This window comes from Aotus nancymaae, unplaced genomic scaffold (genome assembly GCF_030222135.1).
Source record: "Aotus nancymaae isolate 86718 unplaced genomic scaffold, 86718_ANA_hifiasm-v0.15.2.pri h1tg000007l, whole genome shotgun sequence".
In the NCBI taxonomy this organism is placed as follows: Eukaryota; Metazoa; Chordata; class Mammalia; order Primates; family Aotidae; genus Aotus; species Aotus nancymaae.
The window spans coordinates 56,985,105-57,001,555 of record NW_026988418.1 but is presented as its reverse complement, the minus strand read 5'-3'; the positions used below and the strand labels follow the sequence as shown (position 1 = coordinate 57,001,555).

The 16,451-nt window shown below is 36.5% G+C and overlaps 1 protein-coding gene across 1 annotated transcript in view; it reads right to left on the bottom strand.

Moving 5' to 3' along the window:
* The window catches only part of SPAG17 (sperm associated antigen 17), a 253,988-nt gene that overhangs the window by 198,415 nt on the left and 39,122 nt on the right, over window positions 1–16,451 (bottom strand). Inside the window, exons 2-3 of the mRNA XM_064372648.1 lie at window positions 14,183–14,323; window positions 13,519–13,602 (exon numbers count right to left, since the gene is read on the bottom strand). Of these exons, the coding sequence (XP_064228718.1) occupies window positions 13,519–13,602; window positions 14,183–14,323 (225 nt within the window). The remainder of the gene's footprint in view (window positions 1–13,518; window positions 13,603–14,182; window positions 14,324–16,451) is intronic.

Below are 16,451 nucleotides of genomic sequence, written 5' to 3'. Positions count from 1 at the left end.
GGCGGGCCTGCATGCATAAAGCAGGATGCTGGCCCAGGGTGAAACCAAAAAACTCTTTTCCCCATCTGATGACTAATACTTGTCTCTGCTTTCAGAAACAAACACATACAAACCTCACCAATGCATTTTCCTTTGCTTATTCTAAAGAAGGTGGGAGAGAGAGAGAGAGAAAGAGAGAGAGAGAGAGAGAGAGAGAGAGAGAGAGAGAGAGTGTGTGTGTGTGTGTGTGTGTGTGTGTGTGTGTGTGTGTTGTTTTAATGACGGAGGAATCCTGAAATGAACCTCCATAGGAAACCCCTGACAATGTTCTGTGGATGCTTTTGCATGGGGAATTGAAACAAGTTGGCAGGAAGAAGAATTCTTTCTGTATAACTCAAAGCTGACATTTTACTGGAGGAAAAAGCAAATCAGAAATTTGCTGTCAGTCCTTAAAATCTTATTAGTTACAAAAAGTAATATATTAGGCCTTTGCATTAAATTCAGATAGAGCTTATATCTTTTTGTTTCTCAATGATATTCCTAAAATGAATCTTTGAGCATGCAACAAGAGTTGCTCTTCACAAAGGATGTAGGACTTGGCAGTGGTGGCCTGTGATTCTGTGACATGTTATTAGATTCTGTTCTGGCTTCTCTGAATTCCAGGGATAAATGAAAGGATAATAACTAAAATAATTAGGTAATTCATTTGATAATGAGGATAGTCTCTAACTAAGGATTGCCTGATGAATGAGTAAGCCCAGATAGAATCTGCCTTTCCATATGAGTTCTCGATAAAGGCTCATAAGGACAATGATAAACTTGTCAGTGTTAGAGTGTTTTGTGGGTACTGGGTAGTATGCAGGGCATCCTGCTGGCCTAGCTCACCGTTAGAGTTCTGTAGATTTCAAATGGTATGAGCACTGTGATCCAAATATGTATGAAGTTAAAATATAAACTCTTAAAGGAAGGCATTTATTGAACAGTTTCAGCTTTTCTGAGTAAGAGTTTGTGTAGGATTTGCTTCCTATGTTTCAAACTACTAAATCTGTAATTATTTTTTAATGTATTTATTGATGCAATATAGAAATCATCTTTTAGTTAACTTGCAGGGTGATTTTTGGCCAATCATATTTGTGAAACAGAAGAGAGAATTATTTTGACATATAAATATATCTGAAATCCATTCATTCAAATTTATATTGAGTGCCTATAATATGCACAGTAGCTTTTCAATATATAAATGAATTTCTATCCAATAGTCAATTCTCCCAGCCTATACCCATGTTTACTCCGATATTTCTTCTTTCTTTTCTTGCAACCAAAGATCGAGGAAGAAGAATTTCAGAAATAGAGGGTACATTCATAACATGCAGAAGCATGAAAATTGTTACCATATTTCAATTGCAGCTATACTTTCTGCCCCTCTAAGGAAACAAGGCCTTCTGTATTTTTGTTGCATCTTTAACTATTTGGGTAAGTGTTCTGTCCCTCCCTCCTTCTTCTTTCCAATATACTCTGTCTGGGGACCATTACCCTTTTGGCTGGAAGTTGTGAACAATAAGTGAGGTCAGCCACAGAGCTCAATGAAGAACAGACTCAATTATAACCAGGGCTTGAATATGCAGCTTTTATATCTGGCTTCCTATGAGGTATTAAAATGTCACAAAATAATAGGAAACAAATATATTGTTGCAAAATTATTGACTATGTGCTCTTGAGGGCAGAGATCATGTTTAACTCAATCTTGTGCTTGTTACCCAACAGATAATAGAAACTCAGCAAATGTCTGCTGGGGGAGGAAAGAGTAGGAATGAGAGTCCGCTGTATCTTTTAGCCCAAAATTAAGAGAGAGGCTGAGAGAGGAAATGTAATAGAAAATAGGTTTCAAGGATTCTAAGGCAGTGTTTTTTCAAAAATGTTGACCTATATTTATAGTAAAAAAAATATTTACATCATAAACCACACACATACTCACATACTAGTCGAAACCAACCAAATTTCTCTGTGAACCACTGGGATGCCACCCACATATACAAACTATAGTAGAAAATATGGAACCAATAAAGGGAAAATGGAAAGGACCAGAATTGCTGGTACCCAGGAAAGTACTAGCAATTACTACTGAACTACTACTGTTAAAATGGCCCATTATTTACTTCTTATAGCCTTTAACAGTATTTTATTAGTAGTACTTAGTAAGTTAATTCTTTCAGACAAAGAACAATTCTACAATACTTACTATGTATCAGCACTGAGTTAGGCACATAAGGATAGAACAAATGAAAAATACACTAAAAATATCTGACTTTCTTCTTGATATCTCTTCTTAGATATCCCTCAGACATACCAGACTTAAACTATCTCAAACTATACTTTCAGACTTCCCCCAAATTTAGACTTCCTTCATCTTGCTCTATAAAAGAAGATATTTTCAGTATTTGTAACCCATAAATTTGATAGGAAGTTAATATCCGAAATATATAAAAGGCCCAGACAACTCAATAGCAAGAAAACAACAATAACAAAAAAAAAAACCTCAATTTAAAAATGGGCAAGAAAAAAAAATGGGCAAGAGACCTGGGCTGGACAGACATTTCTCAAAAGAAGACATGCAAATGGACAACAGATATATGAACAATGCTCAACATTGCTAATTATTAGGGAAACACACATTAAAACCATAATGTGATATCATCTCACACCTGTCAGATAAGTTTTTTTCAAAAAGATGAAAGATAACAAGTGTCAGCCAGGACGTGGAGAAAAGGAACCCTTGTATGCTATCGGCAGGAATATAAGTTACAACAGCCATTACGGAAAACACTATGGAGGGTCCTCAAAAAACTAAAAATGGAATTACCATATAATCCAGCAATCTCACTTCTGGGTATTTACCCAAAAGATTTGAAATCAACTTGTTAAAAAGATGTCTGCACTTCCATGTTCATTGCAGTATTATTCACAATAGCCAAGGTATGGAATCAATCTAAGTGTTCATCAACAGATGAATAGATAAAGAAATATATAGCATATAGATTCAAGGGAATACTATTCAGCCCTAAAAAAGAAGGAAACTTTGTCATTTATGATGGAATCACAGAATATTATGCTAAATGAAATGAGTTGGGCACATAAAGACAAATATTGCATGCACTCACTTATATGTGAAATATAAAACAAACTCACAGGAGCAGAAAGTAGAATGGTGGTTACAGAGACTGAGGGGATAGGAGGAATGGAAAGATGATGGTTGCTATGGTTTGAATGTCTCCTCCAAAACTCATGCTGAAACTTAATCCCCAGTGTGGCAATATGATAGGTGGGACCTTTAAGAGGTGACCGAATAGGGCTTTGCATTCATGAATTAATGGGTTAATAGATTAATAGGTCATCACAGAAGGGGAACTTATAGCTTTATAAAAAGAGGAGGAGGGGCCTGAGCTGGCACATTAACACATTCACCCTCTTTCCATGTAATTCCCTGGACTCTGCCTGGAGTCCTCACCAGCAAGAAGGCTCCCACCAGACTTGTCCCCTTGACCTGAGACTTCTCAGCCTTCTTAACTATAAAAAATAAATTCCTTTTCTTTAAAAATTACTCAATTTCAAGTATTCTGTTATAAGCAACAGAAAACAGACTAAGGCAATGGTCAAAAGGTAGAAAATTTCAGTTTAAAAGGAAAAACACATTTTTTCTTTTTTTGAATTCTATTGCACAGTGTACTGACTATAGTTAATAACAGAGAATTGTGCATTTCAAAATTGCTGAGTAAACTTCAGATGTTCTCACCACAAAAAATGTTAAATGTTTGAGCTAATGGATACGTTAACTAGCTTGATTTAATTATTCCACACTGTATTCATAAATTATACCACCACTTTTTACCCCATAAATGTATTCAATTATAAATGTGAATTTATAATAAAAAACAAAATTATGAAACATAAAAAAAGAAAAGAAAGATATTTTTATTCAGTTTCTCAAGCCAGATCTGTGGGATTCACTCCTGATAGCTTCTTCTTTACCCTCTCACATCTCACAAGGGCACCAATCTAACAAATTCTTCCTTCTAAATATTCCTTGAATCTGTGTGCTCTCCCCACTGCCACCAGGATACACCCAGTGGCCTCCTAACTGGTCTCCTCATTTCTATATTTGCCTGCCTTCATCCCAATTTATTCTTCACTTGGCAGCCAGAAAACATTTTTTAAAAGACTTAAATTGTGTCACTCTCCTTTTTAAAAGCCTTAATGGCTCTCTATTTTCCTATGAAGCAAAGCTGCAAAATCCTTCTCAACAAGGACTCACCAGCCCATGCATATATGGCCTCTTCAGGCTTCTTTCTCCCACTCTCAGTGCTAAAGGCACCCGACCGTCTTCATTCCTGCCTTAGGATTTTTGCACCTGTGCCTGAATATTTTCCCTTGCTCTTCTTTCCCTTTCACTCATCTCCACTCAGCCTACTGTACTTTCCTCAGTAATTCTCTCTGATTTAAAGCAATTAACCCAATTCAAAATTGTATATATATTTGTTTGCTTGTTTAATTTTTGCTTAATGCCTGTCTCCCCCACTCGAATGTAAATTATATGAGGCCAGGGAGTTATAACTATTTTGTTCACCAAAATCAATCCAATCATAGATTTGGTACATAATAGACCTTTGAATATTTATGGAATGCATGAAAATGAAACATTTCCTAAACCTTAGTCATTGAATATCATTCGATGATTTAGCCAAAGCTATGTACCACCTGTACTAAACACCTAATCATTTTCTCTAAGCTGATTGTAAATCAAGTTTAAAAAAATACTGTAGCTCTATCCCAAGCACAGTGTTGGGGAAGTTGCAGGTTAGTAGTCTAATCTTATTTTTTAATGCACATTGAAATAAATGCATATGTAATAAAACAAAAATTTGTATCCATTATATACAATTTTCTTGTGGGAAATAAATGAGTAAGAACTTTTTAATGAATGAGAACTGCCTTCTGCTGGGTGTAAAGCAAGCTCTGGACTATTAGGAAAACTGACACCGATTCCATCGGTGACTGAACAAATCATTTAAGTTTCTGGGTTTCCATTTCTTCATTTGCACTATGGAGATCAATTTTAGCTGTTCTGCCCAGTTCACGTGAAGATTTTCTTTTCTTTCTTTTTTTTTCCTTAGCACACAGAAAATGATTTCAGTTCCAATGCATCTTTTTTTTTCTTTTTCTTTTTTTAGCCACATGAAGATTTAATAAGTGGTAGTGAAAATCATCTTGTTACATAAATATGAGATTTTATTTTTAAAATCATTTATTTTAGAAATGGTTACTACTGCTATTTGTTTCTTAGGATGTTCAGTCATATTGACCCCTTACATGACATAACAAAGAAGAAGAATGTTTATTAGTCTCCATGAGGACTTGTATAATGGGACAGTGCAAATACCCTTTGGCCACTGATTTAACTTCTTTTCTTTCCTTACTTGCTTAAGTAGATGTTTGCTTATCTTTCAGGAATCATATTCCACTTAGAGAAAAACCTCCTCATAATGTGCACACCCCCATGTTCATAGCAGAGCTCAGAGGTGGAAGCAACCCATGTGTCCACCAGCAGATAAATGGGCAAGATAAATGTGGTAGATACACACAACGGAATATTTCTCAGTTTAATTAAGAAGAAAGTTCTGACACATTGCCATGAATGAACCTTGAAGACATTATGCTGGTCTGGTCACAAGAAGACAAATACCGTATGATTCCATTTACATGTGGTATCTATGTCAAATTCATAGAAACAAAAAATAGGACAGTGGTCATCAGGGGCCGGGGTGCAGGAGAAATTACAAGTTATCAATTAATGGATATAGAGTTTCAATTTTGCAAGATGAAAAAGTTGTGAACATTGGTTGCACAACAAAGTGAATATATTTAACACTACTGAATTATACACTTAAGACATGGTTACAATGGCAATTTTATATTACATATTTTTACCACAATAAAAAAAAATGTAAAGCCTGCCCATAAATGTGTTTCTAGTATTTTCATGTTCTGATGTTGAATAGAAATTTTGAAAATAATAGTAACAATAATAGCTAAGCTTTATGGACACTCAATTCTATGCCAGGTAGTATTTCATATTTACTATCCCATGTAATCATTACTGCAGCTTTATAAGGTAGACACTGTCATTTGCGAGGATTTTACAAAGGGAAAAGAGAGATACAGCAGGGTTACATAACTTGTGCAAGATCACACAGCTAGTAAGCAATGGAACCAGGACACGATTGCAGGCAGTCTGGTTTGGTCCTGCACTTTTAACCACTAGGTATGCGGCTCACCAAACCAGTGATAGGTACTCTGGAGATGAATTAACTCTCACTAATTAGTTTTAATTAGTGAGATTTTAGAAAGATCCCTTCACACTTTTATCTCTGTTGAATATGTATTAACTTCCCTCTTATTTTCCATCTTTCCTTCTTTCATCTTCCAAAGAAAAGACACAGTCACTTAACCATATAAATCTTAACTGTAAGAATGAAAAACCCCTGTTGACCCAAACATGCAGACAAAAGCCACTCATCGAAATGGCTTAAAAACTCCAACTGAAATTATCTGGCCTCTTGAACATCTGCAGATATATGTTCATTGTTTTTGCCTGAGTAGAAGGAAAACCAATAAACATATAATAGAACTACTGAGAGATTTAAAGCTTAATTCTAATTAACTCGCAGTAGCTTATATTTAAGACATGTTAAACCACAGCAGCCACTTTCAGAATGTAAACTATTTATTCTCAGCTTTTGTGAGATGCAAGTAGAAAAAACAGGTTTCTGAGTCAACAAGTTACCTAGCAGTCTGATTCCAATTTCATCATTCGTAAGTATCTGAAAGGTTGTTAAGAAGGTTGGGTTAGCCAGCTGCAGTGGCTTACACCTGTAATCCCAGTACTTAGGCTGGCAGGGGTGGGAGGATAGCTTGAGCCCCAGGAGTTTGAGACTTACATGGGCAACATAGCGAGACCCTGTTCCCCACCAAAAAAAAGAATATTAGGTTAGTTAATATATATGAAGTACCTAGCACACAAGACTTGGAATACATGTGTTCAGTAAGCGGTAATTTTTATTATCACCATATGTAATTGTTGATTTTTCACAGTTTTAAATACAAAAATAGAATTATACAGTCCTCCTGATTCCTTCCACAGCACCCCTCCAATATTGGTGCCTGTAGAGTGTACGGTGTTAAGAGGTTTCAGAAACCACCCCAGCCCAGACCTGGAGGAGAAGCTGTGATGACTTCTCTTCATTTGCTGAACCTCACTTTATTCTTATGGTTGGCCCTCCACTGATTTCTGTGTACTGGAATTCTTGATGAGATTCCTGCCTTGCCCATTGCCTGCAGGTCCGAGCTAGCAACCCAGTCCTTGCGTGGTGTGGGCTTCCTGCTGCTGGATCCCAGGCTCCGCTGCATCACCACCACACCTCCCTCTGTCTACCTCCCCTCTCCTGGACTCTAACTATTTACCACATGGGCTTGGCCAGCTGCCTGTGTCCCAGGGTGGAAGAGAGCTGGGGCATGATTTGGATTGTTTTCGAATGCCTTTACTTGAGTTTTGCTTTTCTTTGAAAATAGAACTCCAGGTTTCTGATCTGGGAGGCAAACATATTCACACCCTGGGAGTCCATTCCTAAAGCAATGGAGCCTTGATCTTCTGCCCCTCAGACACTAGCTTGAACTTGACTTTCTCTGCTGGGCTGCTCTGGCGCCCTCCAGAAATGTGGAGGCCCAGGGCTGTTAACACATCTGACTGCTCTCTTCCCCATCTTGACAAAAGTCATTCATTTGCAACTTTTCAGAGCCCTTTATAACTGTTTCTAGCACTGCTATTTCTCTTCTTCTTCCCTTCTTCGGGTTAGAAATGGCTCCAAAACCCCAGATTTTGGCACAAGAACTCCTGGATTGTTTTTATAGTCCCAATGTAGTACTTCTTTGTTACAGCTTGATAGTCCTACATTTTGTTCCAAGTCTCATTATTTTACATTTATAAATATCAGGTTATATTAATTGGTTCCAGCTTTAAAAATGTTCCATCAGGGGTTATTTCTGCTATTTTGATAGTGGTTTCTAAACGTGGAGTGCCAAGGCCCTGATGTGGGCCACGTTCCGTAGGCATCCCTGAAGGACTGATGTGGAACGGAAAGATCCGCAGATTCTGAGTCTCGCTGTATTCTTTGAAGACTGTACTGGCCATAATAGCTTCAAAGAATTTCAACAAGTTCCTAAGACATGACCTTCCCTTTCCGAAAATCACGTTGGCCAGGCTTGCCTTAATCAAGCTGTGCTTTTCTAAGCATCCTTTTACTTGATCTCCTGCAGCAGTTTTTAATACTTTCCCTACAAGTGAAGTTAAACTAACTGGCCTGTAATTTCCTGGTGTGTCCCTAAGCTCTATGAAATAACGGCATTAGGTTGGCTAGCTTCCAGTTCTTCCAGAATTTTTTTGTTTTGTTTTAAAACGCAGGATTGAAAAGGCCAGAGAATGCTTCCTGTCTCCCTTTTCCTTCGTTTCTTCCATGACATACTGCTCTCTCTGTTCCCAATAGAGCTGCCATTTTAATAACTTCAAACCTTTTCAATGTTTTCATATATTATTTGTACCTATCTCTGAAGCATGAGTTTTCCATTTTTCATTTTGACAAGGGCCACCCCCAAAATAAAAGCTTACAATTCTATTGAATTGACTATTAATTCAAGGCACTGTTTAAAAAATGAGTTTCATATCAGGAATCTGGAAAACAGTGGCAAACTAGATTATAATTAAGCCCATGTCCTTACTTGTTAATCATTAATAAATACATGTTGGAAAAGACCTGAGAAAAATGTCTATACATCCAGAAAATAAATGTCAAAAAATGGAACTATTACATCTGGGCTTACTAATCTGATGCACTAGCATAGTGTCTTAAAAGTATGGTGAAATGAATTAGATCTGAAGACCTAATTTGCATCCTACATTTTATTAAACTGCATTTGGTCCATTATTTTCAAATCTAATTATCAGAAAAATCTTTCCACATTTGATGATCTCCCAGTTGCAACAGAAAGGCCCATAGAAATATTTTAAGATATATTTGTTGAAAAGAAAAGTTATTTAAAAAATTATTTTCTTAAAAATATGAGAACTTCTTTTACTGATAGGAGTTAAGAAGAAAATTAATAATTATTTACATTGATACAATTGTACCACATCATAAAATGTTTAGGATAATTCAAGTTCTTTATTGTATAGAAACTTGGAAAATTGTTTTGAAATCAATGAGCCATCAACTAGAGCATAAAAACCTTTATTCTTTATAGACAATTTTTGTTTCAGTTAGCTTTTCATTTTCCTTTTTTATTTTGTGGTGACCTAATGAGTCTTTTATAAATAAGTTACAGGCACATAAATCACAGCCCATTTGTGTGGATGAAGGCTCCTTTCCAGGTAGGTAGGTATGGTGATCACCATCATGAAATAAAAGGAAATATGAAGCAGAATTTAAAAACTTTTAGAATGGTTGGTTCTGATTTCAGATAAATTGGTAAGTAAACCCCTATCAACTGGTAGCTTTTTCTTTCTGATTTATCAAAGTTATAATGTCAAGTGTAAAATTTGCACATTTATCCTATAAAGTTCACTTCCTGTGTATCAGATGTAGTCATAAGTGGGAGAATCTTTGCATTTATGGTACACATAGAACTCTCTCATTGAGAACATTTCAGTCGGTTTTGAATGACCACTGGTATTTTCCTTTTTAATTTTGCTCAGGACTGAGTATACCTGCAAATACACAGGTCAGATTTTCCATGTGAGCTATAAAGCATACATACACAGAAAATTATCTGTGCATAGCTAGAAATATACTTAAGTTCAGGCATAAATCTAAAGCATGTACTTTTTCCAGTGTTTGAAATGTTTCCTTATAGATTTCCATCTTTAGGATTTTAAAGTTGCAATTAAAATATGTGCAAGATTCATCTTTCCTGTTAGTATATATTATACCATATAACCTCAAATTTAGTACATATTCATTCAGTCTTCTCCCATTCCGATGGCTTTGCTTGAGCTATTCCCTTTACTTAGAATGCCCTCTTCCATATTTGAATGTCAAGATCTACCCATCCAAGGGTATACAGCTTTGAGACTGAAAGATTACTAGGAGACTGAGAGTGAAAGATTACTCAGTTGGTGATAAAGTAGAAAAACTTGGTGCCATAGGTTTATCTTTGGTTAAACCCAAATTCTTTGTTTTGCTCGTGAACAGACATTCTATCTTCTCTATGCCTCAATTTCCCCATTCATACAATGGGGATTTTATATTTCCTTTTAGAATTGTGATGTGAGCTAACTGATGTAATATATGTAAAAGATCAAAATTATAAGGTCCCTTCCTTTCCTTTCAAATGCCAACATTCCACAAAAATGTCTCTGGGTCTCACCCCTCCCTGCCAACTACCCCAGCTAATGATAATCTCATCTTCCTTCGAATTCTTATATGCTTTGCCCGTCCCTCAGAACTTCACTGACTATTCTCTGCATTGTTTTATTCATTGACTCAGCAACTATTTATTAAATGCCTACCATGTGCCAGGCTTATGTCCATATATATTTTGTTTTTTTGTTTTCCCTCTAGCTGGCACTTAAGCTTCTTGAGGTTAGAGTCTTTATAATATTAATATTCCATCCTCTCTCTTCATTGACTGTAGTGCCTGGCACTAGGGCTTGAACAAGAATATATTTGTTAATAATTAGTAAAACTGGCTACTATATAATGCAGGCAATAAGTGTATATTTATTTTCAAATGTGTCCATATCCTGATATAAGATTACATGTGGAAAATGGGGCTTATATGCCAGTGCATGGGATCATCCTCATCCTCATTATTAAATAATAATAATGACAATGATGATGATAATAAAGTAATAGCCAACATTCCTGGGAATATAAACAAAGAAGAATATTCTGTTCTTATTCCCACATGAGTTCTTGGAGTAGTTTCTACTAGAGCAAAACATGGTTTCCAAAAAGAGAATGTGAATGAACAAATGAGCTGCAGCTATACCTCTATGGAATCACATTAGCACAAATCTAAGCAGTTTTTCAAAGAACTATGGTTTATAAATAAAGACTCTCACAAATACAATGCCATGGCCAGATGAAATTCTAAGGTTTCAGGGGGAATTACACAATTTCAAAATGAGGCTGTGTGTACACAACACCAAGCCATCCAAATGAAAACTTGAGCAAATCACTTAGGAATGTGGTCTTTGCTAGCCCAGACACTGCTAGTCATTATTGGAAATATGTCATGTGGTTCTGACACTATTTTACTACTCATGGATGAAGGCCACTATAGTGAAGTCTCACTTTAATTTGCTGCTTCTAATCAACCACAGGCTAGGAAACCAAAAAGCCAAATTTGTTAAGATTGTGTTTAAAATAAGAATAACTAGGCTCTGATTTAAGGCTTACAAGAGTGACCTACAAGCAGAAGTAAATATAGGTGTTTACATGCATGGCTGTTATATTTTGAGTTCCTTATCTCCAAATTGGAGGTTTCTTAAGAATTTGCCATGTAACGTAAGCAATTTGTTAGATTGTCTCTTCTTCCGCAGTGCAGTGTCCTTTGAGAAATGGGATGTAGTAAGACTTTTGCTCCCCAGGAGCTTACCTCTATCAAGTGTCCTAGTTGCTACAGACTACGCCAGATTCTAAACAGAAATAGATTCATGAGCATGCTGTCCACATGTCTCAAACATCCAGAAGTCCCAAGAGACTTTCTGGGCCTCTTCCATGCCTACTACTCACAACTACCTTGCAGCTCTGCAGGCGTTGCCAGTGACTTTGCAAATCACTTGGGATGAGTGCTTGAACAGGTCCTAAGCATGAAGGGACTGAGATGGAAAATATGCCCCTCTTCTCCAGATGTGCAACCTGTCCTTGGCTGATGCCGACCAGGAGCCTGAATTTATGGACTTTATCAGTTTTGCTTCAGCAACTGGCATTAATGAATGTCTGGTGCACCTCAAGTCCAGTCTCCATGGCACTCCACCTACCTTCTCTTTTCTTCTGGAACCATTCAGAAGAGGGCATGTGAGGGAGTGTGGGAGGCTTATTGCCCAAATGCTCCACTGGAAGAATGTGGTGGAGCCAGATGTGAAATGGACCTCCCCGAGTGAAGAATATGCAACCAAGAGTCACAGCACATATTGGAGAGGGATGGCTTTCTAACTTAACTCTCAGTTTGTAATTTTGTGCTATCCCACATCCAAGTCAGAATGCCTGCCTGGACTAGACATCAAAACTGGCCTGCTATCATTTCTGATTTTTACTGAGTATCTGTGAAGAAGAAAGGATCTTTTGTGGGGTTAATTGATCCCAGGTCTGAGAATTGGATGTGGATTTCTATGGCCACTTCAGAAGAAAAATTCCAGTATTTTAAATCCAGGTATCACATAATGTTTCAACTGCAGCACACATACATTCAGAACATTATGAAAAAGAGACAAAATATATGATTTCACTGCAAAAGCACAGATAAGTTTGCCAGGATGGTGAGCACAGTGTAGCAAGAGTTAATGCTATAAAATCCACAGCACTGTCTATTGTGAATAAATCCAGTGAAACTTGTTCAGATAGTACTCAAGCAATACTAAATAGACCATATGTAATCACCCAAGACCTGAGACACATAAAAACTTTATTAGTCATCACTGAAATAAAGTGCAAACAAGTTCGTCTTAGAAAGATCCAAAACTCTTTATGTTTGAGGTCGGCTGCACCATAAAACAGTGCCTGACAAATTTTAAGTGATATTCTAATTAATCACTGGATTTTTATAGTTTCTTGAAAGCTGTAAGTTAGATATTAACAAGGCAGGGTGAGAGGAAATCCCCTCATACGGAGAATGAGTCCTATTCCTTTGCACAAGCCCACTGGGTCAGCCTAGCTAGACTTTATACTAAGCAGCTGCTGGAAATGGAATGGACCATGAATCCAAAGAGTATCATTATTTTCATATCGATTAAAGTGGGATGTAAAACGTGCACCAAGTTCACAAACTGATGGAAAATCATTCCAGCTGTGCCTCTGTCTTATACAAGAAACACTTTCTGGAGCATTTTTACATTGTTTCCTTGGTAAAACTAATACTTTATAATATGCTGATAATATGACTCTCCTTAATACTATCACATACTCAGCAATTATCATGAGAAAGTATGACCCAAACTTCGAGTGTATATAAGTTTCTGATTTATATTTTTCAATTATTTCAATTAGATGCAGCGATGGTAAAAACCATCTAGGACAATTTTATTTGTAAAGGGAAATTTTGTTTAAAAGGAGGCAGATTTTTTCGTGTTCACCATCAGGAACAAATATCTCTAATAAGGAGCAGGCATTTATTTTCAAAGAATGAATTAAATTTAAAAATGGCAATCGCATTATTACCTCAATTCTTTTTTCTAAAAACACAAAAATCTCTTCTATAAACGCTTTCACTTACCTCATAATATAAAGGTGCACTACTGCCTACAGATTTTTTTGCCTTTTTAGACGAAGCAGATCCAAGTGTATTTATTTCATTAACCTGTAAGAAAATTATAATAAAAAAGCCTTATTTGAGGAATACTTACTATGTAACTTTCAAATAACTAGGTGAACTGAGGGGTTGGGGAACCTAGCAAGAAAGAGGTACGCATGAATTAGGTAAAATATTTATAGTCACTTTGGTAAGTTGTCAGTAATCTATGGGTATGTGCCATCTGGCAGGTCTTTTCTATATTATTGCTCTCCTCTGACCTCTGACAGCTATGACCCTCTGTAGCCTTCATTTCCCAGTTAGTCATGTACCTCCCTGGAGTCTTAAATAGTCTAGTATTTTATAATTATTTAACTTTTATTAAATATTTTCTCACAGAACATAGCATGGTGCCTGGTATGACCTCAGAAATCTTTGTCAAAGAAATGCACGTTGAATGAACAAAATTAATGAACAAAAATAAATTCTTTCAGATTGAAAAATTCAAATTTATTCTAGCTAGTTACTTAAAATAATCCATCAAAGTTTACAAAACAGCCCAAGAATATGATAGTTTATTTTAAATTCTATTCTATTATTTTAAGTAAAAAAGTCTTCAGGGGGCTTTGAGGTAGGAATGGACAGGTACCTGCTGGAGAATGTCTTGCCACGATACTATACTGAAGAGTTTACGCTGAGGGACCTGGACAGCCAGGGTAAGGGCTTGGATGAGAAGATCATCTTGAATCTGATTCCCAACCACAAAAGCAGTGGAGGCCTTCCAATCGTTCTATTAAAAATCAGACAGAATTAGATTTAAAATATTCCTGAATACGTTATTTTGTGTCAAACGTTTCCACTGAGAAACAAAATAATTTTCCTGTAAACTTTACTCTAAAGACAGAGGTGACCTTGTAATGTATGTGATTCTCTGACTGAAGTAGTCGCAAGGCGGCAGTGTTGTGCCAAGTTTCATGCAACTTGACCAAAAAACAATTTTCTTGAGAAACTAGGCCTTTCATTTTGAGGAAGATAATTTTTAAAAATGACACTTTCACTAGAATGCTGTCCAAGAATAATCTGGTGTTGGAAAGCAATCGACCATTCCTATATCACAAATATACAGTAAGGTACAATCTCAAAAAACAGGAATCTTTTTTTTCCCCTGGTATATTCTAAAACTCTAAATAGTGGTAGGAATATAGAAAAAGCTGAAAAAATTGTTAAATGTTGGGTCATATTGGATGAGCTGCCAAATGAGAACTGAACCATATCTTTTTCTCTTAGTGTAACACAAGAATCTCATTGCAAATTTACAAGTGAGGCCTTTCCACTCCCAGGAAATGGGTGAAAATATTACACTTGGACATGATATTTTGCATCAAATAATTAAAAAAAAAAGTTACTAAAGAATTACATTCAGTACTTTTTTCTCTTTGTTTATTGTAATTATAATTTCTCTTGGGAGATTAAGAGTGGCAGTCACTAGAGTACCACACATTACCCACTGTGAGATGCTGAGGGAAGAGCTACTCATGCAAATCAGTATTCCTGCTTTTGAACACTAACAATCTTAGGTGGAAGATGAAACAAATAAACATGATAAAGACATCAGAAAAGAGAGAGAATAATAAGGGAGGGTACTCTAGTCATGTGACCTCTCTGGGCCTTAGTTTCCCCATTCGTAAAATAAAGGGGTTGACAGGTCAATATCTAAGCATCTCTCTAGCTCCTCTCTAGAGGTCTGATTCAAATATAGTAAAACAGTCTCCTGGTGGATACCAAAACAATGTGTAAGATTTGAAAAGGTCACACAGGTTTAGTAAAATGCATCATTTTATGTGGTTCCTCTGGTTTCTGCCCAGTTTATAATCAGGCTGATGACAGAACTAGGGTATAGGTGGGAGAAAATACGTAAGTGTAAATCCTTTCTTACCATCAAAGAGTGATTATCCTTAAATTCTTATTTTCCTCCATGGAAATCTATTAACTACCTAACAAGACTCATCCAATTCTCAAGGCTATCACCAAACCAAAAAACACATGTAAAAGCATAAAAATGTATATTTTACTTGCAAACTGTATGTGTGCATGCACGGATGCAGGTAGGTGTGACTTTGTGTAGTTTTCTCTGTTTCAACGAGTTGAAAGCATTCTTTTTGTCTCTAAATTCACTAGAGGAAGACTGACAATTTGTTTTTATAAAACATTTTGAGTCTTAAAAATGGGTATGATATTTATAATGTATTCTTTAGAAAATAAAACTCCATGATCACAAAATGACGTTTCCTGAGTTTGATGCCTTGTTTTTTCTCTTGTCTGCTTCTTCAGTCAAAGCTGCAACTGTAGGCATCATTAAAGGGGAAAAATCTCTTTCATTCCACAATAAAGTACACCAGTTCCAGGACAGGCAATACCTTGAAGTTCCCGACTTCACCTTCCAAGACTGAAGATTCTAATAACCACCTTTACCCCTTATCCCACTCTCCACTGCAAATTTCCTTGCCAATATTTGAAAGTTGATGGTGACACAGGCTGTCTTTCTGCCCTTTGGGGGCAATTGAGAGAGTCCATCACCTATCTACCCATTAGTATTTGGTGTCAGGTCAGGTGTTGGCCATTTGGACCAGAAACAAAGAAGAGGGGAGGGGGAGGAGGGAACTGACGATCACTGTGAATCTGCCATGTGTCAGGCATATGTTACCTCATCGATTCCCTAAGTCACCCTACAAAATAGTTTCACTATTGTCTTATAGATGGAAAAACAAAGGTCCAAAAAAGTTAAATGGCTTGTTCAAGGTCATTTTGGCAGAACCTCATGGAGACCACGGACATTGCTTGCAACCTTGTGATCATTTTAGAACAGTTTTGGGAATAAGTCTTTGGGCTCAGAATATCTTTCTATAATCGTTAAAATG